General features: G+C 35.2%; 4 protein-coding genes across 4 annotated transcripts; all 4 read left to right on the top strand.

The window, feature by feature from the left end:
• Positions 1–2,419: 2,419 nt before the first annotated feature.
• On the top strand, positions 2,420–4,387 carry LOC110714192 (beta-amyrin 28-oxidase-like). The gene is made up of 3 exons (XM_021892674.1): positions 2,420–3,519; positions 3,618–3,805; positions 3,901–4,387. Exons 1-3 carry the CDS (start codon positions 2,559–2,561, stop codon positions 4,195–4,197), a joined length of 1,446 nt encoding a protein of 481 aa, XP_021748366.1. The 5' UTR covers positions 2,420–2,558; the 3' UTR covers positions 4,198–4,387.
• Positions 4,388–5,514: 1,127 nt separating this feature from the next.
• LOC110714258 (beta-amyrin 28-oxidase-like) lies at positions 5,515–8,244 on the top strand. Its single transcript, XM_021892756.1, has 3 exons — positions 5,515–6,800; positions 7,319–7,506; positions 7,628–8,244. Exons 1-3 carry the CDS (start codon positions 5,846–5,848, stop codon positions 7,937–7,939), a joined length of 1,455 nt encoding a protein of 484 aa, XP_021748448.1. The 5' UTR covers positions 5,515–5,845; the 3' UTR covers positions 7,940–8,244.
• A 2,214-nt stretch (positions 8,245–10,458) lies between these two features.
• LOC110714352 (DNA-directed RNA polymerases II and IV subunit 5A-like) lies at positions 10,459–11,622 on the top strand. The gene is made up of 4 exons (XM_021892859.1): positions 10,459–10,659; positions 10,908–11,093; positions 11,220–11,333; positions 11,472–11,622. The coding sequence occupies exons 1-4, from the start codon at positions 10,459–10,461 to the stop codon at positions 11,595–11,597; spliced, it is 627 nt and encodes a 208-aa protein (XP_021748551.1). The 3' UTR covers positions 11,598–11,622.
• A 1,322-nt stretch (positions 11,623–12,944) lies between these two features.
• LOC110713943 (protein TIC 40, chloroplastic-like) lies at positions 12,945–27,159 on the top strand. Its single transcript, XM_021892394.1, has 12 exons — positions 12,945–13,470; positions 13,595–13,670; positions 15,661–15,994; positions 16,337–16,440; positions 16,523–16,574; positions 16,937–17,021; positions 17,664–17,704; positions 24,057–24,102; positions 24,886–24,980; positions 25,816–25,919; positions 25,988–26,035; positions 26,619–27,159. Exons 1-12 carry the CDS (start codon positions 13,148–13,150, stop codon positions 26,676–26,678), a joined length of 1,368 nt encoding a protein of 455 aa, XP_021748086.1. The 5' UTR covers positions 12,945–13,147; the 3' UTR covers positions 26,679–27,159.
• Positions 27,160–27,585: the final 426 nt, after the last annotated feature.

Here is a 27,585-nt window from a genome sequence, read left to right as displayed (position 1 = left end):
TTAATGGTGTGATAAAAACGTGATTTATTTATTTATTTATTTATTTTCAAAAAAAGTTGATAGTGTAACATTTAAATATTTAATTATTGGTTAATATACGATGTATGTATAGTATGTTTATATACTAAACAAGACATGGATACTTTTGTCCCTAATATAAGAAATGATAATGATATTCATGTCTTGTTATTGAAATTATTGGGGTTGATTTGTTTGATTATCCTTGTAATTGAAATTATTGGAGTTGATTTGTTTGATTTTAGAATAAACAAGACATTTTTTTTTGTTTGACGCAATATATTACTTTTGTTGTTAATACGGAGTATATATAAGAAATGATAATGATACTTGTGTCTTGTTATTGAATAATTGGTGTTGAATTGATTTGTTTGAATAGCCTTGTCATCAGTGTTAATGGCAATATACACTATACAGTACTAAAAAAAATTGACCACCATAACTCCATATGGCATAAGGCTGTAAAAATGGAGGATAACGATAGATTTATTACCTTTTCTACAACATCACTTTTTTTTTTCCAGCTACACTGTGCGACAAGGTAAAACACACCAAAATACTGATCAAATGACCCCTAACTAACCGAGTAACCCCTAACTGACCAGTTAACCTCTGACCGTGTAACCTCTAACCGATCAATCTAAGTAACTCATGACCACTAATCGAGTAACCCATGAGTCCATGACCGATCGAGTAACCCCTTACCAAATAACACTGGTAAGGGAGTATGACTCGTCACATATGAAACTTTATGTAGAAATTCAGTTTTAATTATAAAAATTAGAAAAATATCTCTCTTCTTTATGCTTCATCTCCGGTTCTCCACGGATGTTCATCAATGAAGATCATGATAATGTCGAATGTGTGTTGCTCGATCCCCATTGTAGTTCATTTGGAGAAAGTCCATTAATTTCAATTGAAATTCCAATATCTAGGGATGTCAATGGGGCGGAGCGGAACGGATGTTGGTCTTCCCATCCCCATCCCCACCTAATATTTTCATCCCTGTCCCCATCCAAATCCCCACGGCGGGTCCAATTTTCATCCCCATCCCCGCCCCACCGGGTACAACTCCAAAACCATCCCCGCCCCACCCCCACTTGGATATCCATCCCCACCAAAGACCCGCCTAATCCCCACCCAAAATCCACCTAATATCAGCATCTCAAATACACAATCTTACATAATTAATACGAATTATAAAATAAAACATTCTATACATATTTTTGTGTTATAATATAAGTGTCGTAGAAAGTATTATAATTAATATTGTATTTCATGTTATTATTTTATAAATAGAATAAAAGTATGTAATTTTGCTTTAAAAGATATATAGATGTGGGTATGAGGTGGAGATGGGGCGGGTACAACTTAAAACCCACCCCCGCCCCATCACCCATGGCGGGTATGGTTTTTATCCCCATCCCCGCTCCACCACCCGCCAAACCGAGACTCATCCCCGGCCCATTGGGGCGGGTCTCCTACTTGACCCGCCCCAGTGACATCCCTACCAATATCTAAAATGTTCTTCATCTTCATAATTTTCAATTGAAATTCCATTATCTAATCCGTTTTTCATCTCCATTACTTTCATTTGATATTGAACATCGAAATTCCAATCCAATGTCCCAGTCCGAATTTGTCTTCTCCAATTTGTACAGTAATTGGAAACCCCAAATTTTCCAATGACCTTAACTTCATTGATTTTGTATCAAAAACCTGCCTTTTCGAGCCAAATATAGCGGGCTTTTGGTCCATCTATTGTTTTACAGTTGCACTGTGTATTGGTCTCCATTTCTCCAATATACACCTTTGCTTATTACTTCATTAATAATTTTTTTTTTGAAAGATACTCCATTAAAAATTTTAGTTTTAAATTAATGATGAATTCTAAAAAAGAATTGTCATTATGAAAATAATGTTTTAAATAAATCTAACAAGATTGTGCACGATTCCTTAAAAAAAAAAAAAAAAGATTGTGCACAATTTTTTTACTTATATAATTTAGTTATTAAAGACAATCAGAATTTTACCATATACGGAGTATATAAACAATACATGGATAGGAAACTAGGAATGCCTAATTGTATTGTATGTAGTTGCAGATATTATAATTGCTGACTACTACATCAATTTCATATTAATTGCAACAATTTCTTCTTTACCGTTTCTAATTAATTACAATATTTTATTATTTGGTAAGAGTCCACTATATTATTCTACAAGTATTACTTATCTCTCACTATTATTAGCTTAAACTTTTGGTTGAGTTGGTACTCTAACACAATTAAATATTCGTATATATCCCTACGAACTATACTAATACAATAAAATCATCACTTTGGTCCCCACCCTTTTATTTATTTATTTTTATTTTTAATATGAGTTAAACTTAGTGTTGCGATTAATCCAAAACGGATCAGAAAGAGTATTATTTATCTTTTATGTAGTAATAATGATAAATTGTGGCCTTTAATCAAAAACTAAAAAAGTTCCATCCTCTAAAACATAGAACTTTGATCATTTGCAACCATCAAAATATGGATTCAATCTTTATGGTTGGACTATGCATAACAATTATCATAGTGATAGTCACTCAAATCATCCAAATAATTTCGAAAACCTCCTCAAAACTTGAACCACCAGGCAAAAAGGGTTGGCCTCTAATAGGAGAAACTACAACATTTGTGTCATGCCCAATGAATTTTGTAGTTGATCGGATGAGAGACCATTCTACTGATGTCTTTCAGACCTCACTTGCTGGTGAAACAATGGCCATTTTCTGTGGGCCGACATCGAACAAATTCATCTTCTCCAATGAGTTGAAGTTGGTTAGATCTTGGCTTCCTCGCTCCATCTCCAAAGCTCTTGCTCAACAAAATGCTGACCCATATTCCCTCTCTTACAAACTAGCAGATCAAGTATCCCATAAATTTTTGAAGCTAGATTGTATCCAACAATATGTTGGTACAATGGACTCTATGGTTAAACAACATTTGGATGAATTTTGGTTGCCTTTTGATCAAGTCAAGGTTCATCCCTTAGCAAAAGAGTTCACTTTCGAGCTCTCTTGCAGGATTTTTGTGGAGTTTTCTAACCCAAGTCCTGAATTAATTAAGCAACTTCGTGACCCCTTCTTCGAGTTCATTGAAGGGATATTTTCAACCCCTCTTAACATTCCTGGGATGCCTTACTACAAAGCTCTTAAAAAGTCAGCACTTGTTCAGGAGAAACTTTTCGAGATCATGGAGCAGAGGAAAATCCAACTCTCTGATGTTGAGCAGCAGCAGCAGCAGCAGGACCAGGTTGTTTATGACCGCGATTTGTTAGGCCAGTTTCTTATGGCTACTGATGAGCACGGAACTTCTGTAAGAAAGGAGGACGTTGCTCGTGTTATTGTTGGGTTTATTTTTGCTAGTTTTTACACTACAAGTACTACCATTGCCTTTGTGGTCTACTTCCTCTCCAAACACCCTGACATTTATGAAAAAGTATTACAAGGTACTTACACATTTTATGTAGCAAAGCTGGTTCGTTGTTATTGTACCGTGCTTTAATTTTATGTGTCATTACTCATTTGTCGTGGTACTATATAACAGAACAAATGGAGATCAAAAAAACAAAACAAGCAGGAGATCTCCTCACTTGGGCAGATGTTCAAAAAATGAAGTACTCTTGGAATGTAATTTGTGAAACCATGAGACTTAGACCCCCGGCCACAGGCGGTTATAAGGAAGTCATAACTGATTTCACTTATTCAGGGTTTAACATCCCTAAAGGATGGAAGGTACATTGATTTTGTTAATTATTATAACATAACTTTAATTAATAATTTCGTCGATGATTGTTTGTTTTTATATATATATATATATATATATATAGGTCCATTGGAGTGCATATTCTACAAATATGAATCCCAAGTACTTTCCTGATCCTGAAAACTTTGATCCTTCAAGATTTGAAGGGAGCGGACCTCCACCTTTCACATTTGTGCCATTTGGGGGAGGACCTCGGATGTGTACCGGTAAAGAATATGCTCGAATGGAGACGCTCGTTTTTCTTCATAATTTGGTGACTAAATTCAGATTTAAGATGGTGAATCCTAATGAAAAGATTTTCTATAACCCAGATCCAGTTCCTGCAGAAGGCCTCCATGTTTACCTTCAGCCTAATTCATAATTTTACATGTATGATGTATATAAACGTAACATATATTTGTTCCTTTTACTTGTAATTATATTGTAATTATATCCTGTATGTTGTGTACCACAATCATGTCCTGTTAGTAATTCGGATTTTGCACGTTTAAGTAAATCAAATTGTATTGAAATTTAGTTAGTGAAATGGATCAAAGGAAGTATTTCATATATGACTACATGTTATGTACCGAACTACAATATCTACACCTACCACCAATGACCTGAGCTCCGTGACTAACTTTGCAAATCAAGTAACTAAATAAATACTAATTACTCGAATTACATAGTTAAATGAACAATCAATCAATCAATCAAAGCTTTAATCTCATAAGTGAGGTCGGCTAAATGAACCAAATTTGATTATTCTGTGTAGACATTGATCCAAACCTTCTTCCTCCATCCCTTACAATCCTACGATCCAATGCTTCATCCTCTTGCAAATCCATATATTTCATATCCTTCCTAATGTTTTCCAACCAAGTCATTATGGATCTCCTCTCCTTCGTCTATTGAAGAAAAAAAATTACAGGGACCATATCTCATGTTAATTACCCCTTGTAATAAATTCATTTCATCGATACAACTTTCTTGAATATGCCTGATGCTAACAAAGTAACAATGTAGTAGTAAATCAATACTCTGTTTATAATACTCCATTACTCTGAGAGTGAGGGATAGCTCTAGTGGTTAGAGCTTCCCTCCCGATTTTAAGAGGTCATGGGATCGATTCTCACCCCGGCCCTTGTGGCTCGATCTCTAAACACCAAAAAAAAAAAAACAATACTCCATTACTCTTGCTATTTTAACTATAATATTTATATTTGAAATTTTGAACAATAGCATGGATGGCAAATGGATTAGTTGCTTAAGTTTTTTTTTTTTTTTTTTTTTTTTTTAAAAAAAAAATTAAGATTAATATAGAATTTAGTTTATGCCGCCAATTTTTCCTATTCATCAAATAAGTAGAAAATGATTAATTTTTAGTCAACTACATTTACACCTTGAATTACTTTTTCTTAAGATATAATGGTAGGGTGCAATCAAATTATAAAATTCCTTATCAATTAACTCTCAAGGTAGTAAAGTAGGAAGAATAATATGAAATTGATGGAGTAAAGTAGGAAGAACAATATGAAATTGATGGAATAGTAAATTGTTTAGTTATTGATTGTATTAGATTTGAATGCTCACGAATCATATTTTTTAATTTCGAAACATATAGATCACCAAATAAAAAGAATACATAAAAAAGTAACGGACATTTTATGTATTTTACGTAGAAATCAAACTCATAGATTGACATTTCCTTACAAGGTTTGGATCTCGCTTGTTGCCATCTATTAGTCTATTGTAGTTTTGAGTTGGCTTAAAGAGGTCTCAAGGGCTTGCTGGGTCGTAGGGGCCTAACCCATATCATTACCATGAAAAAAAAATTATTCCCAACAGTGATCCAATTCAAAAGATTAGACTCAACCCAATAATGCCAATATTAAATTAGTATATACACCATTCACACAATTTCTTGATTTATTTCTTCTCTACCCATTTCATAATTCTTATTATCACATATTTTTCTATATGTATCTCTAAAAAAATCTCAAAATTATTTGAATTTTAGAACAAAAAATATGGAATCCATATTTGTGTATGTGCTTAATAATTATACAACCTTTCTAATACTTATTATCAGCATAATTATTTTATATTTCTCTGTTTTCAAAACAAAAATCAGGTGTTCATCTTTGTATAACATTCCTCCAGGCAAAAATGGGTGGCCAATAATAGGAGAAACCTTAGAATATGTCTCAAACAACCAAAAATTCGTATGGGATCGAATGATGAAGTATTCCCCAGATGTATTCAAGACCTCGATCATAGGGGAAAAAGTTGCTGTTTTATGTGGTCCTTCTGCTAACAAATTCATCTTCTCAAATGAAACAAATCTGTTCAAATTTTGGTTGCCTCCTTCGGTTGCAGCTATTCTTTCAGTGACAAACATCGACACGAATTCATCATCGTCTAGATTAGTAACAGAGGAATTACACAAGTTCCTTAAGGTCGATTCGATGCAATATCTTGTGCCTATTATGGATTCTAAGGCACAACAACATTTACAATCTTTTTGGGTTCCTTTTAATGAAGTAAAAGTTCACTTACTTGCAAAGGAGTTTACTTTTGCTCTTTCTTGTTGCTTGTTTCTTGATTACCATAAGAGTGAACAAGTAAAGGGTATTTCGGAACCTTTTTACGTGTTGAACGAGGGGACCGTGGCGATGCCTATTAATTTTCCTGGCACCCTTTACTACAAAGCTCGAAAGAGGGAAGCTGAGCTTCGAAGTAAGCTTGTTGATGAGATTAGACAGAGGAAAATCGAGTTATCTCGGAAAGATCACGGTGGTTTCGACTTGTTGACTAGGGTGCTTATGGCTTCTCAAGAGAATGGGGTGATGATTGATGAGACGGTTGTTGCTGGACGGATTATTTCTCTCTTGTTCGCTAGTTTTTTTACTACAAGCAACACTATCACTTTTGTGATAGACAACCTTGCTAAATATCCTCATGTTTATGACAAGGTTTTACAAGGTATTTTCTTGATCTAAGTCATCTTTATCCTTTTTTTTTGTAGCAAAAACAAGTCATTTGATTCGATCGGGTTCATCCAGTCCAGTTGAGTCAACATTTGACCTAAAAAACAGTGTATCCATATATGTTGCAAATAGTAATGAGGACTAAGGTCAGTTTAAACTCGGTTATATACTTTAATGTACTACTCAAAATTGAAGTCAAGTTTAATTAAGGCCTATTCATATTTACTGAACTGAAATGAGTGAACTGAACAGATTGGAGCTGAACTGAACTAAACTGAATTGAAGTGAACTGAGCTGAAATGAATATTTTATGAGAGAAGGAAATTAGTAGCAGAGCTAAACTAAACTGAACTAATTGGAGCTGAAATGAATAGAACTGAACTTAAATTAAGCTGAAGTGAACATGCCCTTAATCCAAAAATTTGCTTTGTGTTTGAAATATACTTACTAATATGACTATCAGTGATTTGAAGTAATATGCATATGTATATATATATGTGGATTGATTGTTAGAGCAATTGGAGATTGCGCAATCAAAAGAGGCAGGGGAACTACTAACATGGAAGGATGTACAAAAAATGAAGTATTCATGGAATGCAGTATGTGAAACAATGAGACTTGAACCACCCGCCCAAGGAAGTTTTAGAGAGACCATCACTGATGTCACTTATGCTGGTTTTAACATTCCTAAGGGATGGAAGGTACGAAACCACGAACCATTCATTTATCAATAATCTAGATGTGAATGAAGCACATAATAATTCATTGCTAGTTTCATAATTATTACTCGGTTGTCTATTCTTATACTCTTGTATGAATTAGGTACATTGGAATAACCATTCAACAAATATGGACCCGAAAATATTTCCGGATCCAGAAAAATTCGACCCGACAAGGTTTGAAAGCAACAAAGTGCCACCCTTTGCATTTGTACCATTTGGAGCAGGGCCTAGAATGTGTACAGGGAAAGAATACACAAGAATTGAAATACTCGTATTTCTGCACAATGTGGTGACTAAATTCAAACTCCACAAAATTAATCCAAATGAAAAGGTGATTTATAACCCAAATCCATACCCGGTTGAAGGTCTTCGAATCCATATTCAGCCTCATGTAACTAAAAAATACTTCTAGATCTTGTTTGGTCGACAATATAAAATGAGGGGAAGTGGAAATTCTTGAAATTTTATAAGTTGGATAGTTGTTTATTTCATCATGTACTCCGTAATTGGTAGTGTGTGAAGTGCATCAATTTTTAGGCCATTGTTATGGTGGTGGTGGCGTACACCAAATGTGGAGATATCATGATGAATAGAAGGCCATGGTGTATTATTATAGGCCATGATGTAGAGATAGCATGATGATCTGTTCTATACTACTAATCTTCTTGTTTTACTTTCACAACCTAATGCATGATTTGACCGTTAACATCTAAATTATGTGTTAAATTTTGACTCTCTAATGCAGTGTTACTCACAATATTATTGAAAGAAATTATAATTAATAGAATATAAAACATATTCTTGAACATCAAACATCAAGATAAGCTTTTGATTGATGACAAATTATAAGTTATTTTGTCAAGGATTTACACTCCATACTAAAGAGTGGACCGAAATTGTTCAATGCTTTATAATTGCCAAGGTTGGTTGTAGACATCACCAATTTATTAATTAATGGTGTCATCAAATTTAAATTTATGGTTTACACCGGACATCCATTTACATATATAAGATCGAAAAAAAAAATATTATAAGATCGAAACCATATGCTTACTTATGAATTTGTATAGCATTTTGAGTCAAATTTTATGTCTTTTTCACGCTCGTAAGTTGTCAAAAAGTATTTTCACTAAGAGGGAGAGTTGTATTTTGTTGAAACCCATTGTAGCCCACTTGTGAGTGTTCCACATTGGAGAAAGAATAGAGGTGGTTCCACTTTATAAGGTAGAGGGGTTACTCCTACTATTGTCAAGCTCTTAATCCTTGTTTGTGGACCAAACTCTCCTCCTCCTTGTTCAGGTTGCCCAAACCCATTTCATATGGTTTCAAAATTTATCAGGTATTTGTCGAGCCGCTGGTTAGTTGGCTAATTGCCTAATGTAATGACTTCGATTCACCCTGGTGCTCTGATCTGAAAATTATATTGTCATAACAGGCATTTTATTTTATTTTTTCTATCCAATAATTGTACATTAGTATTAATTGGTAAAAAATAGCATTATTTACACTTTTTTTTTTTCCAAACAGGCGACTCTATATATTTATTCTCGCTTACAACACATATGAAAGATGATGAAAATGGAATAAGGAGCAAGTCCTTCATTTGGTGAGGCTGAGTTATTGTACCTTATTAGGTTAAATTATGCACTGAGTCAACCCAATTAATTTTAGAGGAAATATGCCACGTAATGACAAAAGCAGAGGATCATTGAGTTGAGGGACGGTTTGTCCCTCCATCTCCCCCAATAGTGATCTGGGTTCAAGCCTCACCCCACCCTTCTTGTGATAGGAGGGGCACCACCCCCTGTGTCTTACCGTGTAAAAAAAAAATAATGACAAAAGCAAAGTATGCACGTAGTAATGATGTATAGATTATGATTTAGCAGTATTGTCTTTTTTATAATTTATACATTGACAAATACATAACGATGAATTCATATAAATCATAGTTAGTAGCACTGTCTTTTTATAATTTATACGTTGAAAAGGGTTAAATGAGGTAACATGTGGCGTAATGGTTTGTACTGTTTTTATAAAATTGGCGTGTTAGAAATTAAAGATGCATGTGGCAATCATACAAAGGGAATGTTAAAAATGGTACAAGTAGCTGGTACATTGATAGGGTACGAGCTTGAATTTGTTGGGATATTGCATTACTAATCTCTCTCCTGCACTGCCTTCTCCACTCGCTGCCGCCACCTGAATTCCTGACCCATTGTAAGAAAAATTCTCAATTTTTATTTTTATTTATTCATAATTCAGTACTAATTTAATTTCTTGAGCTCAATCTTAAAACCCATGCAATCTTTTTATGCTAAAGCATAAAGCTCCGATCTTTATGTATCTTTGTTATGTTTTTTTTATTGTTTTTGTTTTGAAATTAATACCCCTATTATTATTTTTTTGGGCAAATACCCCTATTATTTTGATTACTCATTTTCTTTCATATCAATGTTGTTTCATTTATGGTTGATTGTAGTAAAATTTTGTAATTAACTATTGTGTTATATTCAAAGTTCACATTTATTATGACTCTGCTTGCTAGTTGCTAGTACATAATTGTAAAATGTATGTTCATGCCAAACTCTTCTTTTACGATCTCTAAAAAAAATCTATTATTTTGCTACTAGTAGAATATAATAGTAATTCGTACATATGTTACAAAATTACAATCCAATACGTACAATATATCTATCTAATGGGTCCTCGTTATTTCGTTTAGGGTTCATTAAATATCATTTGTATCGACTTGAATTTTGAACTATTGACGTGCTAGTGTGATTAATTAGCTATATATCTAGATTCTACGTGACAAATTTCCAATTTTGTGCTGTTATAGGTCGGCCATAAACTAATTGGTGTTTAGTACAAAAGTGACCGCGAATTTATATTATAACCTGCTTTATTTTTTGTGGACATTCTTGGTAGGAAATGTCTTCCTCTGATGAAGAAATTAAGAAACTCCACAAAGTTCGGAAAACTTTAATGCAAATGTTGAATGATCGAGGCTATTTAGTAACAGATGACGAAATTAACATGACCAAACAACAGTTTATTGAGCATTTTGGTGACAACATGACCCGAGACAACCTTTTCATGATTAAGAATAAGCGATATGATACTTCTGATCAGGTAATTAATTAAACCATTCAAGTTGTTCATTAATTTCCTGGATGTTATTACCATATTCTTGTATATACTCATGTCATACTTTGGTACATGTCGAAGCTAAGTGTTATAGTTGGCCTTTGTACGATAAATGTATATGCACGTTCTGTTTATAACTTTATTGGAGTGTTACAGATTTGGCATAGGTAATTGAGATGAAATGAAGAGTCTGAGTAACACAACGTTTAACTAGTCAAATTGTCGTGCTACAGATTGTGGTTTTCTTTCTGATTCCGGAGCCATCCAAGGACATCATAGGTATAGTCCCACTCAGGAAATGCATTGAGAGAATGCAATCTGAGAAAATATACAAGGCAATCTTGGTGACTGAACATGGTTTGACAACTGCAGCAAAGAAGGCTGTTCAATTGCCAAGTATAAGGTTAGAGGTCTTCCTGGTGAGTGATAACATACCCTCTTTTTGAAGATTACATAATTGTTGAATTATAGGGCTGAAAATTACTAGGATTCATGTGTGCAGAATTTACTGCTGTCAATTTGACCCAGTAAAATTTGTGATGCAGGATTCTGAACTGATGTATAATGTTACCGAGCACGATCTTGTTCCAGTGCATCAGGTGCTTACAGATGAGGAAAAGAAGGAAGTGCTTGAGAAGTATCATGTTAAGGAAACTCAGGTCAGTAACTTAATGCATGATCAGCTCATCCATGTTTGTAGAAAATGTCCTGTATTCGCATTTATATAAATGTATTGCTCATGTTAGTCTTTACTGTCTAGTTGATCTCTTTTATGCTTTCTGACTTCCTGTTTTCAGCTACCGAGCATGCCAGTCACTGACGCTGTTGCAAGATATTACGGCCTTCAACGTGGGCAAGTTGTGAAGATCATACGACCTAGTGAGAATGCTGGTACATATGTTACATATCGATATGTTAGCTGATGTACGCTAGCTGATATATCTGAATTTTGCCCCCTGGGTTCTTCCTGAAATTTGTTACTTGATGGAAAAAGACTTGGTATGTAGATCAGTAGATGATGACTGCTAATGTAGTGGCTGCTATATGCATCAGAAACTGAGTTTTAGTGTTGAACCCAAATGTGTTAAGGCCTAAGGGTGCTGATATGATTGACAAACATTAGTAAACAATCACACTGAATCGCAAAGTGCTTGGGATAAATTTAAATTACACTATGCTCTTGCATTGTTTTACAAGTGCTAGCCGTCTCCAAATGCATATCGACACCGGCCTTACAATTTTGATTATTGTTGCTTACAATTCACAAATCAATACCACATACACATACACTTCTTAGTGCTTCCTTGGGAAAAACTTCCTCAGTTTGGTAGATGTTCGAACCAGTGAATGTTAAGATCAACAATAGTCATATCCAAATATCCTAGAAATCTCAATGTACAACAGGAATACTAGAAGGGTTGAGAGTATTGCCAATGGACAATATCAAGCCTCATTGAAGCTTGAATGCTTGATGTGACCAAAACACCTTCCACTCCATGACCCCTAGAAGCTCGGAGGAAGGATACTTGGTAGCGATTTTAGGCTGTTGTCATGGAGGTGGTGGCGTACACCGAATGTGGAGATAGCCCAGAGTTGGAGGATAATACAGAATGATGAATAGAAAGCCATGGTGTATCATAGGGGTGAAAGTATCATGCTATATTGCTACTCTATACTAATACTTTCTCTTATAAATAATCTTCTTATTTTACTTTTGCGATTTAATGAGTCATTCACTTATTTGACCGTTAACATCTATATTATGTGCAAGATTTTGACTCTCCGATTGTATAAATACAGTTGCTTACAAGTCACAATATTTTTGAAAAAATTATATTCGTAATCAATATAGATTATTAATTTAATATTCTTTATCAAGTATTTAAGCATAGTCACATCGTAAATACGTAGTTATTAATATTTATATTATTATATTACTCTATATAAAATTTAATCACAATGATAAACGACAAAATGAATTTCCATCAAGGGATCGACGATCCATATAGATTATTAATTAAATATTCTTTATCAAGTATTTAAGCATAGTCACATCGTAAATACGTAGTTATTAATATTTATATCATTATTACTCTATATAAAATTTAATCACAATGATAAACGACAAAATGAATTTCCATCCAGGGATCGACGATCCATAATCAACTCGAATACGATTATTGGAGAAACAAAGTCCAAGCCCTTGGTGTGGGAGAACTGGGCATCTTCACAGCCCAAGAAAATAGAGATAACGAGACCATCTTCACTTAAACCCATTGTTTGTGAACTCTTCTTCCCAATTGATTTTCTGTCCCACAGAAGCCAATACGGCAACACTCTCTCTCTCTCTCCGCTCACTCAGCTAAAACTCGCAACTTTTTAGCATCTTCATCCTCCAATTCACAATTAACCACCATTTTCAATAATTCCCATCTTCAATTCTGGGAATTCTTATCATCTGAATCCAAAAAAGATGGAAAATTTAGCCCTAGTTTCATCAAACCCTGTAATGGGATTAAGCTATTCCCCAAATTATAGAACCCTTTCAACAAAACAGTGTTTTGGGCTCCCTCTTTTACCCCCTAAACCAAGTGGGTTTCTCTTAGTTTCAAAACCCAGATCAAAAACAATCTTATTTGCTTTCTCCACCCCAAATTCTAGGAGAAAATCTTCTAAGAATGAGAAGAAAGATAATGGAGCTGAATTATTTGCAAGTACTTCTGCAACTTCTCAAGAGACAACTACTTCTGTTGGTGTTAATCCACAAACTTATCCTCCACCTTCCTCTTCTCAGTTGTAAATTCTCTGATTTTTCTTATTTTTGGGTTTTTAATGCATTTTTTGCTGTTATTTTTATTTTTAGGGATTGAATTTAGTTTCAAATTATTTAATTCTAACTTGTGTTTATGTGGGTTTGTAGTGGGTCACCTTTGTTTTGGATTGGAGTTGGTGTTGGCATCTCTGCCATTTTCTCCTTTGTTTCTTCATGGACGCAGGTAAGTTTTGTTTGGTTTTAGGAATTGGCTAATTGAATTGTATGTGTATCAATTATTTGTATAAATTGTAGGGTTTTTTGAACTGAGAGCATTAATTGTAGGATGAAAGTGATTGAGTTTGCAATCATGCAATTTATTTCGAGTTCTCAAATCCACGCTATACATTAACATCTTATCATGCTCCTTGGAATTGCCACACCTATATAGTGAACTTTCACATAGCACAATTCTCTCTTTGAATAGTCTTATTATATTCTCTATGACTTGTTATGGCATCTACTACAATCTGCGTTTGAGCTGGTGGCTGGTGTTTATTACTTAAGATTTTTGGAGTTGTGGAGGAGACAGTTAATGCTATAACAAGTTCGAAATCATGATTATAAGCAAGCTGGAAGAGTGACAAAGAAGAGATTGAGGAGAGGAAATAAAGGCCTTATTTGCTTTCATGCCAACTCAATGAGCCCTTTATTCTATTGAACAATTAATGGAGTGCTCTATTGAGATTTGAGAGAAAAGATTGGTCTTGGGAAAGCTAATGATAAAATTTTTAGATACATGTGGATTTTAAGTTTCAACAATGGTACTTGATGCATGTCTTCGTAATACATATCAAAATTATAGACGAGGACATGAGGTTTAGGACGAAATTGTGGACAAAATTTGGAAATGCATCTTTCTTCTTATTACAGCTGATTTGCACCCATTAGATATGGCTATATTCGTATTTCAACACTCATAGATGCATAGGGTGTGCTTACTAGTTACTACCACACTCATAGGGGGTATGCAATAGGATTTGCTATTTGCAAATGTAATAAATCTAGTAAATTGTAAGATGGACTTGGCTCCTGGAACCATATGTTTGATCTGTGGCAGTCATAATTTAAGATCCTCTTCCACCATTCACATCTATATAGTGTCCTACTGTCCTGAAATCCTAGGTTCTCCCCTTTCTCTTAGGTGTGTTAACTGTAAAATATGCATTATTAGTTTGTTATTTATTCTAGTGTTTATTTTCTGTTTCTCTCTTTCATTTTTGATATTGCTTAAAAATTAAATTGCATAACTTAAACTTGTAGCTCTTTACCTTTAACTACATATATTTTTTTGAGAATACTTTATCTTCATAACCTCTCACATGCTTAGTTTTAAAAGGCGCAAGGCGCACCAAGGCGCAAATGGTCCTTGCAGCCTAGACGCGAGGCGCAAGGCAAAGGCGCGCGCCTTTTGTATGCAAGGCGCATGTATTTATATATGTATTTCAAAATATTTTTTTACTTTGATTGTACTTAATACCAATTGAAAAGATTTGTAATAAATTAAATAATGATATATGTAAAGTTAAGGTAGTCTGAATTTGAAAAAATGTCCATCATTCTTCAATGTATAACTTAAATCTTAGTTATTTTCCTTGAGGCGCAAAGGTGCACCTTACCAAAGGCGCTTTGAGGCGCACGAGGCGCGTGCCTTCCGTAGCTGACTGAGCCTCGCCTAGCTAAAGCCCATTTCCCAGAGCCCTGGGAACGAGGCGCGCTTTTTAAAACCAAGCTTACATGTAGGATCTATATTGGATTGTCACTAGTTATTGATGCCAAATACATTTAAACTTTGTCGTTTACAAGACCTTTTAATTGATAACTGATGTTGTTCTGCGGATTTTTTGGGCCCTGCAAAGTGCTGTCATCACTCACCAAAAATTCTGCCTTATTACTTGGCATTTGGCATTGCAGTTGTGTGTATATGTCTGGCTTATAAAAATCATTGATGCAGAGGTTTAGTATCCTGATTATTTCATGATACTATGTTTATTGCTGTTGCCTGTGGATCAATTGACCTGTCTCATTTTTTACTATTTCTATGCTTATGTTGTCCTGGATGATGGAAATTATAGCTTCATGTATCTATTGCTCGCAAACCTTTTTGTTGTTGTTGTTGTTTTTTTTTTTTTTTTTTTTTTTTTTTTTTGGAACTGAACTTCTGATTCTGTCAGAAAAAAGCAATGCAAGTAGCTGTCAAGACTATGATGAATCAGATGGGCTCAAAAGACAATCAATTTAGTAATGCGGCTTTTTCTACTGGCTCACCTTTCCCATTCCCACCTCCACCTACAGCAGGCTCTAGTACTTCTGGTTTTTCTTACCAACGACCATCTACAATAGATCTGAATGCCTCTTCTGCACCCAGCCAGGCTACCTTTTCTTCTCCTGCTGCTTCTGAAGCCACTGTGTCAGTTGATGTTTCTGCTACTAAAACAGAACCTTCAGGGGCTGCAGTTGTTGAAAATGAAACTGAAACTGAAACTAAGACTGAAGGAAAAAGATCTGGTATTGTTACTTGCTTCAATTAGTGGTTCCTGACCTGACTTTTATGAATGTCAATGCAAATTTTTTTTATAAAAGCTGCTCTCTTATTTTATTCTATTTTTAAAAAAAACTTTCTGGGTTTTCTCTCATGATTTGATGGGTTTTTGAAAACCTGACTGTGTTATTCTGCTGGCATCATGATGTCATCTTTGCAAGCTGCTACTTGGTTTTTACAAGCTGCTAATGTGATGTAACATCTTTAGTATGCTGAAAAAGTGCTTCTTCAGTACACACCATTTTATCTTAATGCTTATGAATGACAGTTGTTTCATTTTCATTGGGTGGAATCCTTTTTATATGCAGCGTTTGTAGATGTCTCTCCTGAAGAAACTTTTCAAAACACTGCATTTGAGAACTATAGTAATTCATCTTCGGCAACAACATCTGAGAATGCAAACTTTACCGAGGTAGTGATTATTGTGGATCAGCAATATGTTTGGCACAGTATTTAAGATATGGATTTGGTACGTCTAACTTCATTATATACAGGTAGTACAAAATGGAGCTCCTTCAAATACTTCGGAGCAGGCCCAATCTACACGTAAGTCCTCAGAAGATATACATATTTTTCATACCCAAGTTAATTGACCAATAGAGAATAATTGTAGTAGAGAACGTTGCTGTTGACAATGTGGCTGCCATGCTCACTCTTGGGAAAATAAATGAGAAAATTGATTCTGCTGGAGCTTTGTTTTATTAGGTGTATAGACTGTATACTTGTGCATTGTGCTAATATGTACTAGTTTGATGAAATGACTAGTTTGATGAAATAGATGAACAGTCAACCTCGTAAGCTTACTTCTGTTGTATGTATTTGCTAGCTGAGCGTGATTTTTTTTATGTTTTTTCCCTTCATTAAATCATGAAATGACTTTTGTAATTTTTTTTTTTTTGGCCTCCCAGCTCCAGGAAAAAATGGTTCTTTGCTATCTGTGGACACTTTGGAGAAAATGATGGAGGATCCAACTGTGCAGAAGATGGTTTTTCCGTAATGTCTCTTTCCATTGTGATCTTATAGTGTATTGGTTTAACAATCTTTATGGCCTTAAACTTAAAACTGCTGTTAGTCACTCTCTCTCTCTCTCTCTCTCTCTCGCAACGACCCACGCACCCACTTGTAACTTAGATACAAATATTATATTAGGAAATACAAGAGGAGCATATATCTCTCTCTAATCCTTAACTTTATTCTTCCATATCACCTTCTTAATATTGCTTAACAGCTCAGCACTGCTAGCTTCCAACTCACTTTGACAAGAAGCTTTGCTAGCAAATCTGTTAGTAACTGTAATTGATAAGAAGTTGACTTTGTTGTCCATTTTGCTTATAAAGAAGTTATCAAGGCATTGCTTTTAAATTTAATGATTTCTACTATGCAAGTGTCACAAATTCCAAATCTTGTAAACAATTTGGAACTAAGAGAGAAATTCTCAATGATAATATTGGAGTATCTGTAGAGTTGAGTGGACTCTTTTCTTTCCCTTGTCATTTGAGTGTGGTATGGCATGAATGTGCTGCTTGATCTAACTTGGGCTTTCATTTTATAAGCAATGAAGTTTAAATTTGATATGCTACAATCTAGAAATGAACAACGGTAATATTTAAAATTATTTTTACATTTTGGTTGCAGACATTTGCCTGCAGAGATGAGGGATCCAGCTACCTTTAAGTGTAAGCCTTCTGATTCGCCTCCTCTTGCCTACTTTAATCCTTAACATATGGTTTTTTGTTAGATTTCATTCATTAAAATTAATGCTTTTAAGAGCAGGAATCTTCAGCATTCCAGCAAGACATGCATAATCATGAGCAACTGTGCATGACTATCACTCAAAAATACTGGTGGCAAATAGGTCGACCTGGGTCATATTTGAGTGATATGTTAGTCAAATAGCTTATCATGATAAATCAAACAATATAAGTCATACAATTATTTCAGAGCTGGGTCAAATCAAAATCGGGTTATGTAATACTTGGTGCAATTTGGTTTTGGATCAGTTACAACCTTTAGAGTTAGGTAGGCCATAAATACTTATAACAATCAAATCCTTGACAATAGGGAGCTGAATTTAGGTTCTTTGAGGTAATTGACGGTAGCAAATTTGACAAACAGTATGCACATCAGTTACATGTGATAGATATGCAGAAGATAGAAAGTAAGTCGATGGGATATGTTTTCAATATGAATGCCTTAATTGGAAGAGGTGCTTCTAGAATTTTGATTATGGATTTCTTTGTTCGCTCAAATATTATTATCAATTCGGTGAGGCTTCCCCCTTTTTTTGAGAAAATGTGACTATAGTCCAAGTTTGATTTCCAAATTCAATGTCTTGGTTTAATAAACCAAATAACCTTGAATGACATTGGAAGCTTGATTAGTAGTTTGGATCCTTGAATACAATTTTGCCTAGATTTATCATGGAAATCTTGAATATATTTCATGAGCACCATCGGTCAATCTTAAGATTTATAGTTGCTCTCAGAAGATTTTCCTAGGCTTGCCAGTGGTATAATCTTCAAATTGGATTTTTCATAGGTGAATTTGACCAATATCAACCTATTCCTCTATAGTATTACAAGTGTTAAACTTTTCTACTTATGTGGCTTGTCTTGGCTTTGCTTGATTGTTGATCCTTTGATAATGACTTTGGGCCTTTCTCGGTATACCAGCATTAGTCAGTGGTGGTCATCCTTAATACCTTCAGAGGTTATTGATCAACCTAAATAAGCTACCCTCTTGCTTCCTTTGAGATTTGAGATTGTTTATTGGTTCTTGGGAAACTGACTAGGCATAATTATTACTCCTCTTTCCCTATTAGATTGATCCATTGCTGCCATAGGTTAATCCTTTGAGATTTGAGATTGTTTATTGGTTCTAAGTATGCTTGAGTTAATGAAATCTGTGCAAGTTGTAAACCGGTAAATTGGTCGTTTAAAGGCAAATTGGATGGTTCCACTTACCCAATTGGACTCCCGGACGGTATTAGTGACCATGATAAACATTTCGACAATTTTTATTTTCGAGCGAAAAAAAGTCGAAAAATTCCAAAATTAAAGGCTAATATCCACGCTTTTTGAGAAATTTTGGAGATTTCGAGGCCCGGTGTCGAAAAGCCTCGAAAATTTAAGGGATACATCTCGGGGTCATATAATGCCGTTTGGAATCATATATAATCAATATATCTTGTCATAAATGTTCGTAGACTTGAGTTAATGAAATCAGTGCAAGTTGTATATCGGTAAATTGGTCGTTTAAAGGCAAATTGGATGGTTCCATCCACCCAATTGGACTCCCGGAGAATATTAGGGACCATAGTAAACAATTCGGCAATTTTTATTTCCGGACGAAAAAAGTCAAAATATTCCAAAATTAAAGGCTAATATCCACACTTTTTGAGAAATTTCGGAGGTTCGGGTCTGGTGTTGAAAAGTCTTTAGATTATAGGGGATACATCTTATGGTCATATAATGCCATTGGGAACCATATATGATCATTACATGTTGTCATAAATGTTTGTGGTAGACTTGAGTTCATAAAATCGGCGCAAGTTGTAAACCGGTAAATTGGCCGCTTAATGGCAAATTGGATGGTTCCACCAACCCAATTAGACTCCCGGAGGGCATTAGAATCCATGGTAAACATTTTGGCAATTTTTATTTCTGGGCCAAAAGAAGTCAAAAAATTCATAAATTGAAGGCTATATCCTTGCTTTTTGAGAAAATCTGGAGTCTTCAAGGCCCGGTGTCGAAAAGTCTTTAAATTCTAGGGGACGTGTCTCGGGGTCATATAATGCCGTTTGGAATAATATATGATCATTATTTGTTGTCATAAATGTTAGTGGTAGGCTTGAGTTAATGAAGTCACTGCAAGTTGTAAACCAGTAAATAGGTCGTTTATAGGCAAATTGGATGGTTCCACCCACCCAATTGGACTCTCGGAGGTATCAGGGATCATGGTAAACATTTCGTCAATTTTTATTTCTGGCGAAAAAAATTCTAAAAATTCCCAAATTGAAGTCTAATATACACTCTTTTTGAGAAATTTTGGAGGTTTCAAGGCCCGTCGACGAAAACACTCGAGATTTTAGGGGATACATCTCAAGGTCGTATAATATTGTTTGGAACTATATATAGTCATTATATGTTGTCATAAATGTTCGTGGTAGGCTTGAATTAATGAAATCGGTGCAAGATGTAAATCGGTAATTTGGCCGTTTAAAGGCAAATTGGTTGGTTCCATCTACTCAATTGGACTCCCGGAGGGTATTTGGAACCATGGTAAACATTTCGGCAATTTTTATTTCCGGACGAAAAAAAAGTCAATAAATTCAAAAATTAAAAGCTAATATCCACGCTTTTTGAGGGCCCCGTGTCTAAAAGTCTAGAAATTCTAGGGAATACATCTCGCGGTCATATAATGTCGTTTGGACCTATATATGATAATTATTTGTTGTCATAAATGTTCATGGTAGGCTTGAGTTAATGAAATCAGTACAAGTTGTAAACCGGTAAATTAGTCGTTTAAAGGAAAATTGGATGGTTCCACACACTCAATTGGACTCTCGGGGGGGGGGGGGGTATTGGGTACCATGGTAAACATTTCGTCTATTTTTAATTCCAAAATTGAAGGCTAATATCCATGCTTTTTAGAAATTTCGAAGGCTTCAGGTCCCGGTGTTGAAAAGAAATAAGATTTTAGAGATACATCTCGGTGTCATACAATGCCGTTTGGAACCATAAATGATCATTATATGTTGTCATAAATGTTCGTGGTAGGCTTAAGTGAATGAAATCGGTGCAAGTTGTAAACCAGTAAATTGGTCGTTTAAAGGCAAATTGGATTATTCCACCCACCCAATTGGACTCCCGGAGGGTATTAGGAACCATGGTAAATATTTTGTCAATTTGTATTTCCGGGCGAATAAAAGTCTAAAAATTCCAAAATTAAAGGCTTTTTGACAAATTTTTTAAGTTTCGGGACCCGGTGTTGAAAAGGCTTGAGATTTTAGAGGATAAATCTCGGGGTCATATAATGCCGTTTAGAACCATATATGATCATTTCATGTTATCATAAATGTTCGTGGTAGGCTTGAATTGATGAAATTGGTGTAAGTTGTAATTCGGTAAATTAGCCGTCTAAAGGCAAATTGGATGATTCCACTCACCCAATTGGACTCCCTTAGGACATAAAGGACTATGGTAAACATTTTGGCAATTTTTATTTCCGGGCGAAAAAAGTCAAAATATTTCAAAATTGAAGGCTTTCGAGGCCCGCTGTCGAAAAGTCTTGAAATTCTAGTGGATATATCTCGGGGTCATGTAATGCCGTTTGGAACTATATATGATCAATTGATCATTATTTGTTGTCATAAATGTTTGTGGTAATCTTGAGTAAATAAAATCGTTGCAAGTTGTAAACCGGTAAATTGGTCGTTTAAAGGCTAATTGGATGGTTTCACCCACCCAAATGGACTCCCGGAGGATATTGGGGACCATGGTAAACATTTCGGCAATTTTTATTTTCGGGCGAGAAAATGTAAAAAAATTCCAAAATTGAAGGTTAATATTCACACTTTTGAAAATTTTGGTGGTTTCGGGGCCTGGTGCCGAAAAGTCTTTAGATTATAGGAGATACATCTCGGGGTCATATAATGCCGTTTGGAATCATATATGATCATTACATGTTGTCATAAATGTTTGTAGTATACTTGAGTTCATGAAATCGGTGTAAGTCGTAAGCCGGTAAACTGACCGTTTAAAAGGAAATTGGATGGTTCCACCCATCCAATTGGACTCCCGGATGGTATTAAAGTCCATGGAAAGCATTTCGGCGATTTTTATTTCCGGGCCAAAAAAAGTAAAAAAATTCATTAATGGAGGGCTATATCCACGCTTTTTGAGATTTTTTTGAGTCACGTGTCGAAAAGTTTTAAAATTCTTTAGAATACATTTGGGGGTCATACAATGTCGTTTGGAACCATATATGATTATTATTTGTTGAATAAATGTTCGTGGTAGGCTTGAATTAATGAAATCAGTGCAAATTATAAACCGGTAAATTGGTCGTTTAGAGGCAAATTGGATGATTCCACCCACCCAATTGGACTCCCGGAGGGTTTTTAGGGACCTTGGTAAACATTTCGGCAATATTTATATCCAGGCGAAAAAAAGTCAATAAATTCTAATATTGAAGGCTAATATCCACGCTTTTTGAGAAATTTCGAATATTTCGGGGCCTGGTGTCGAATAGCGTTGAGATTTTAGGGGATACATTTCGGGGTCATATAATGCCGTTTGGAACCATATATGATCATTATATGTTGTCATAAATGTTCTTGGTAGGCTTGAGTTAATGAAATCGGTGCAAGTTGTAAATCAGTAAATTGATCATTTAAAGGCAAATTGGATGGTTCCACCTAGCTAATTGGAACCCCCTTAGGGTATTAGGGACCATAGTAAACATTTCGGCAATTTTTATTTCCGGGTGAAAAAAAGTCAAAAAATTCCAAAATTGAAGACTAATATCCATGCTTTTTGAGAAATTGTGGAAGTTTCGGGTAGAGCTTTCAATTCGGGTAAACGGGTCGGGTTTGGGTTGGTAAGAGTGGGTCGGGTCAACTCAGGTTGGGTCAATTCGAATTAATTCCATAACCTATGCGGGTCGGGTTTGGTTTGGGTCATGCTTTAGTCGGGACACGTCGGGTTATACTTCTTATCGGGTTTGGGTCGGGTTAATAACAGGTGAACTATAGGTCGGGTTTAATTCGTGTTTTCACTGGTTAAAACGAGTTAAGGTAATGCTTAGGTTCGAGTCGGGTTCGAGTCAGTTTCGGTTTAAGTCAATAATTTGCAAGTTATAATCAGGTCGGGTCAATCTCTGGTTTGAGTCGGGTTCGGTTCAAGTCAATAATTTGCGGATTATAATCAGGTCGGGTCATTTTCAAGTCCTGTCATTCTCGAGTTCAAGTCGGATTCTGTGCAAGTCAATAACTTGCGGGTTATAATCAGGTTGGGTCATTTTCAAGTCATGTTATTCTCGGATTCAAGTTTGCAGGTTACAATTAGGTCGGGTCATTTCCAAGTGAGGTCATATTTGGGTTCAACTAACTATAAATAGATAATTATTATTTTTATCAAGCTAATTATTTCCTTTGACTATAATATATATGGCAATATACTAGTGAACTATAGTCTATAATTTAGGAAGATAATTATCTCCTTTTACCATACAACAAATATATACTATATTTAATTCTTAAATTTGAGGATGATGCTCCTTTCTTTTGCTGTCCTGGACCGACTTGGTCTCCCTAGACAAAATGCTTTTATCTACAATAATAAGGTTGTTTAAATTGCATTTAAGGTAATTTCAAATCGGGTCAGGAACAATTTGGGTTGAATTAAGGTCGGTTCAATAACAAGTCGTGTTGATTTCGAGTCAGGTTAGTAACAGATCGGGTTGAATTTTTTGGTCGGGTTAGTAATAGGTCTTGTAAAATTCGGGTCAAGTCAATAACAAGTCGGGTTGATTTCGGGTCGGGTTTGTAACAGGTTGGGTTAAATTCGGGTCGGGTTAAATTCAGGTCAGATTAGGTTAAATTCAGGACAGATTAGTAACAAGTTATGTTAAATTTGGGTATTGACGGGTAAAACGGGTTTGGGTCAATTTAGGTTCAAGTCGGGTTCGGTTCATGTCAATAATTTACGGGTTACATTCGGGTCGGGTCATCTCCAAGTTAGTTCATGTTCGGGTTCGGGCCTCACATACTCGGGTCAACTCGGGTCTAGGGTTGGTTTTAGGTCCGGTCAAGTCGGTTTTGGGTCACCATTTTTTCGGGTTCAGATGGGTTGGTTAATAATCGGGTTTGAGTCGGTATTTCGGGGTCGGGTCAACTTTTGACACCTCTACCATAAATGGAAGTTTATTTTGGGACAGTGTGAGCATATGGTGATCTTCTCCTATATACTCTCCTTGTTGGTAATTCTGCAAAAAGTTACAGTAAATGCTAACTTAACTCTATTGCAGGGATGCTACAAAATCCAGTATACCGTCAACAGCTGCAAGAAATGCTGTGAGTTTCACTATTAAGCTGTCCATGTTTGCTCTATATGATTTTATCCTTGCAAGTTTTTTAAACTGATCACAAGAATGTATGGCTTTGCTCTTTTTCTATGTTATGCCATTTTCTAAATTTATATGTACTGTATAACATATGTTTTGCATGACCACTGGATGTACTATTGTACTCTGTAAAACTTTACTTCACCAAAGTGGACATTAAAGATCTATTGGAAGGTCTGTTATAATCCCAAATTATATGTTGAATTGTTGTGAAGTGCTGTACAATTAGGCTTCAGGTGCAATGTATAATGTGTTTCTACACCCAAATTGCATCTGGTTATCTCAATTTCCATTATCATATCAGCCATTTGTTAAAAGTTTTCAGTTTCCCATCGCACCTATGTTTATGTTTTGATTCTGAAGCTCTTTGTACTCGTTGGTGTTGATAAACGGAGTATCTGCAACTGAAATTTTGATGTATAGTTTAGCCTTTAATATTATTCAGAAATTCTCATTTTTTTTAAGCAATGAATCTTCTAAACAAAAAATTTCAGCCATTATATACAAATGTATTTAAACTACTTTTTTGAGTTATTGTCGTGGGCTTGTGGCATATCGTTTGAGTTGCTGTTCTAGTAGGCTATTACCACTATAGATCTGTCGTGTAATCTTGCTTGATTTATTTGTCCCTGGTGTAGTTATGCCACGTAGTGGTTGTCTTCCTTCCTTTTCCCTTTTAGAGATTTAATCTTGTTTCAAGAATTAGATGCTGATCGTTATGCTTTTATCCCAGGGACAACATGGGAGGAACCCCAGAATGGGACAACCGCATGGTTGATAATCTAAAAAATTTTGATTTGAATAGTCCAGAAGTTAAGCAACAGTTTGGTGAGTTTCTATAACTTTTATTTTTAAGTGTGACATTGTATTGCCGACAGTTTCCTTTCCATTTTTTTGAATGAGGATGATTTTTCCATTAGCATATCATTTATATAGTACTCTCTCCATCCCACTAAGATTGCCCCCATTTTCCATATGGGGGGTGAATATGAGAGGCTTTGCTCACTTTACCATCATGCAAATATTATACATCAGTAACTTGAACTAGGAAGTAATTCAAAAAATTTAACCCAAACATTGTTCCTTCAACATAACCTTTATCCACTTTATCCGGTCTAATGTCCTTAAGCCCCTTTCATGCATGTAGGATATATGCAGTCGCTTCTGAAGTAGACCACAGGATCCCCCCATTATGACATTTTTAAGCATGCTGCATTATGCTGTTGATCACGAGTCCTCACAGAAATCTCCTATGACTTCTGAATTAGTTTTATGTTTGAAAAACATAATAATTGATGATGGTTGGACAAAAAGAAGGTATTAGGTTGATTTGAAGAGGATTCTTCTTTGATGTGACAGATGGTGTGGCTTACCATTAAGTTAGATGTCTTCCTGGACAAACTAACATCCCGTTGTGGGATCATCAGAGTCATTAGATGTAGTGATGTACTGTGATAATTTACAATTTTGTGTACAGGAACCTGTAAAGTTGTCATGGACCCCATGTAACGAAATACATCTCTGTTTTAATTGGATACAACGTTGTTGTAAATCTGTAATCCATATAATTATTGAAATCGTGTGATTGATAAAGTATGATTATCTTTATAGCTTCTTCGTCTATCTTTATTTATGGACTAATTTTCTATGTAATCTTTGATAGACCAAATCGGCCTTACACCTGAAGAAGTTATCTCAAAAATTATGGCTAATCCTGATGTTGCCATGGCATTCCAGAACCCCCGAGTTCAACAAGCCATAATGGATGTACGTTCTTCTCATTTTACAGTCATTCTTTCTCTAGTGAACTCGTCTGACTCATGTTGCTGTTGCAGGTTTCCCAGAATCCCATGAATATCGTCAATTATCAAAACGATAAGGAGGTAATAGTAGTTAATTTAGGGAGTAATATACATTTTGTGGATTTTTAGCTTGCTATTGATGTCTTATGATCTTTAGAGCATAATCACTATTTAATATTTATAACCCATTCTGAAACTTGTGATAGTTTTAATCACCTAGGTAGTATTTTGTAATTGTAACCCAAAGTAGTATCCTAAGGTAGCCCTACAGCTTTGCAAAGGGAAGGCAAATTGGTGCACACAGGTTTCATTACATATACAACAAAGCCAAATGTCGATGCAAATTCTGAACCTTAAGATACGGCCTACAAAGCTAGAGTTAAACACAGCAGATTAAAATTTCAAGCTATTAAATTATTCCTTCACCTAACTAGTTTTGACAAATTCCAGATTTCAAATCATTCTAGAATAGTAGACTGCTTCCAGTTTTTGACCCCTGATTCCCTGAATGTTAAGATTAATTGAAAAATTTATAGTAAAACCTGTTTTGATTGCATGTTGTATATTAAGTTAAATCCACTTCTATAACTAGACAAGTAGCCAATAAATTTAGGTTGCTGAATTCTGAGGTAAATTTATGATGTATTGGTAAAATTTATGTTAGGTAATGGATGTCTTCAACAAAATACAACAGCTCTTCCCAGGGACAGCAGGTCCATTCTGATAGGTTATGCACGGAAGTTTGTTACTCTTTAGCTGTTGGAAGATAGATTGCTAGTTCTGCATACTTGGGCGAAAACCACAATACGAAAATCCTTGATATGTGATCAACAATGTGACCCGATGTCAAATATCTATGGATTTGTTGATCGAGGACTAGACCAGCCCTGTGCAAAATTTTTGGTAAATTTATGAGGTAGTGTTTTATGTCTTTGGTTTATGATTTATGAATATGTAGTTGAATGATATTATGATTTTGCATTATGGAGTGATGTTATTAGTGCAAAAGTCCAATATTAGCAATAAGTATTATTACTGAAAATTGTATAGAATATTCCTGCATGATGGTAGTGAAAGTCACTACAAACAGTTAGGTTTCTGGTATTATTTCAGTATTATGAGCAGCGAGAGGTTAAATGCCATTGTGTTTGATCTTTATAAGCCAAAAAAAATCCTGGAGCATACAGAAGGAACCATTTTAGTGACGACTACATGCATTTTAATAACAAGGCAGAGGGATGCACAGCCTTGCCTTGCCCAGTTTGCGGGTTTGACACTATTATGTTTCATTCTTGATGGTGCTTCTTGAAGTTGTGCCAGGATCCTCGAGCTATAATAAGAACTTTGTTTACAAGGAACTGGCTTATTGCGTTTATTTTACCTGCTCTCAGCCTATTCATCATCTTCCCCCTTTTTTTTTGAAAGGCGATGTAGTGGACGTTTTGTGTGTGCGTGTTCAACCGAGCTTTTTGACTGACTCCTATTGTTAGTGGGAGCACTTTGAGACCATTAATGACAGGTGCTCAAGCACAAATCCAAGATTAGCTTAGCATATTGGTCCCAAACTTCCATTTTCCTTTGGTTAAGTCACTTTGTTGAGTTGTTCAATATTGGTTACTCGTTATAAGTTG

This window comes from Chenopodium quinoa, unplaced genomic scaffold (assembly GCF_001683475.1).
Source record: "Chenopodium quinoa cultivar QQ74 unplaced genomic scaffold, ASM168347v1, whole genome shotgun sequence".
Classification (NCBI taxonomy): Eukaryota; Viridiplantae; Streptophyta; class Magnoliopsida; order Caryophyllales; family Amaranthaceae; genus Chenopodium; species Chenopodium quinoa.
Note: the sequence above shows the minus strand (reverse complement) of the source record. Positions and strands in the feature narration are given on the sequence as shown.

Bases quoted from the DNA above. Each gene is read 5' to 3' on its own strand.
- LOC110714192 (XM_021892674.1), top strand. From the start codon at position 2,559: ATGGATTCAATCTTTATGGTTGGACTATGCATAACAATTATCATAGTG. The intron at 3,520-3,617 runs GTACTTACACAT...ACTATATAACAG, and splicing joins TTATGAAAAAGTATTACAAG to AACAAATGGAGATCAAAAAA. The intron at 3,806-3,900 runs GTACATTGATTT...ATATATATATAG, and splicing joins ACATCCCTAAAGGATGGAAG to GTCCATTGGAGTGCATATTC.
- LOC110714258 (XM_021892756.1), top strand. From the start codon at position 5,846: ATGGAATCCATATTTGTGTATGTGCTTAATAATTATACAACCTTTCTA. The intron at 6,801-7,318 runs GTATTTTCTTGA...ATTGATTGTTAG, and splicing joins TTATGACAAGGTTTTACAAG to AGCAATTGGAGATTGCGCAA. The intron at 7,507-7,627 runs GTACGAAACCAC...TGTATGAATTAG, and splicing joins ACATTCCTAAGGGATGGAAG to GTACATTGGAATAACCATTC.
- LOC110714352 (XM_021892859.1), top strand. From the start codon at position 10,459: ATGTCTTCCTCTGATGAAGAAATTAAGAAACTCCACAAAGTTCGGAAA. The intron at 10,660-10,907 runs GTAATTAATTAA...GTCGTGCTACAG, and splicing joins GATATGATACTTCTGATCAG to ATTGTGGTTTTCTTTCTGAT. The intron at 11,094-11,219 runs GTGAGTGATAAC...TTTGTGATGCAG, and splicing joins TAAGGTTAGAGGTCTTCCTG to GATTCTGAACTGATGTATAA.
- LOC110713943 (XM_021892394.1), top strand. From the start codon at position 13,148: ATGGAAAATTTAGCCCTAGTTTCATCAAACCCTGTAATGGGATTAAGC. The intron at 17,022-17,663 runs GTAATGTCTCTT...TTTTGGTTGCAG, and splicing joins GTGCAGAAGATGGTTTTTCC to ACATTTGCCTGCAGAGATGA. The intron at 25,920-25,987 runs GTACGTTCTTCT...TTGCTGTTGCAG, and splicing joins TTCAACAAGCCATAATGGAT to GTTTCCCAGAATCCCATGAA.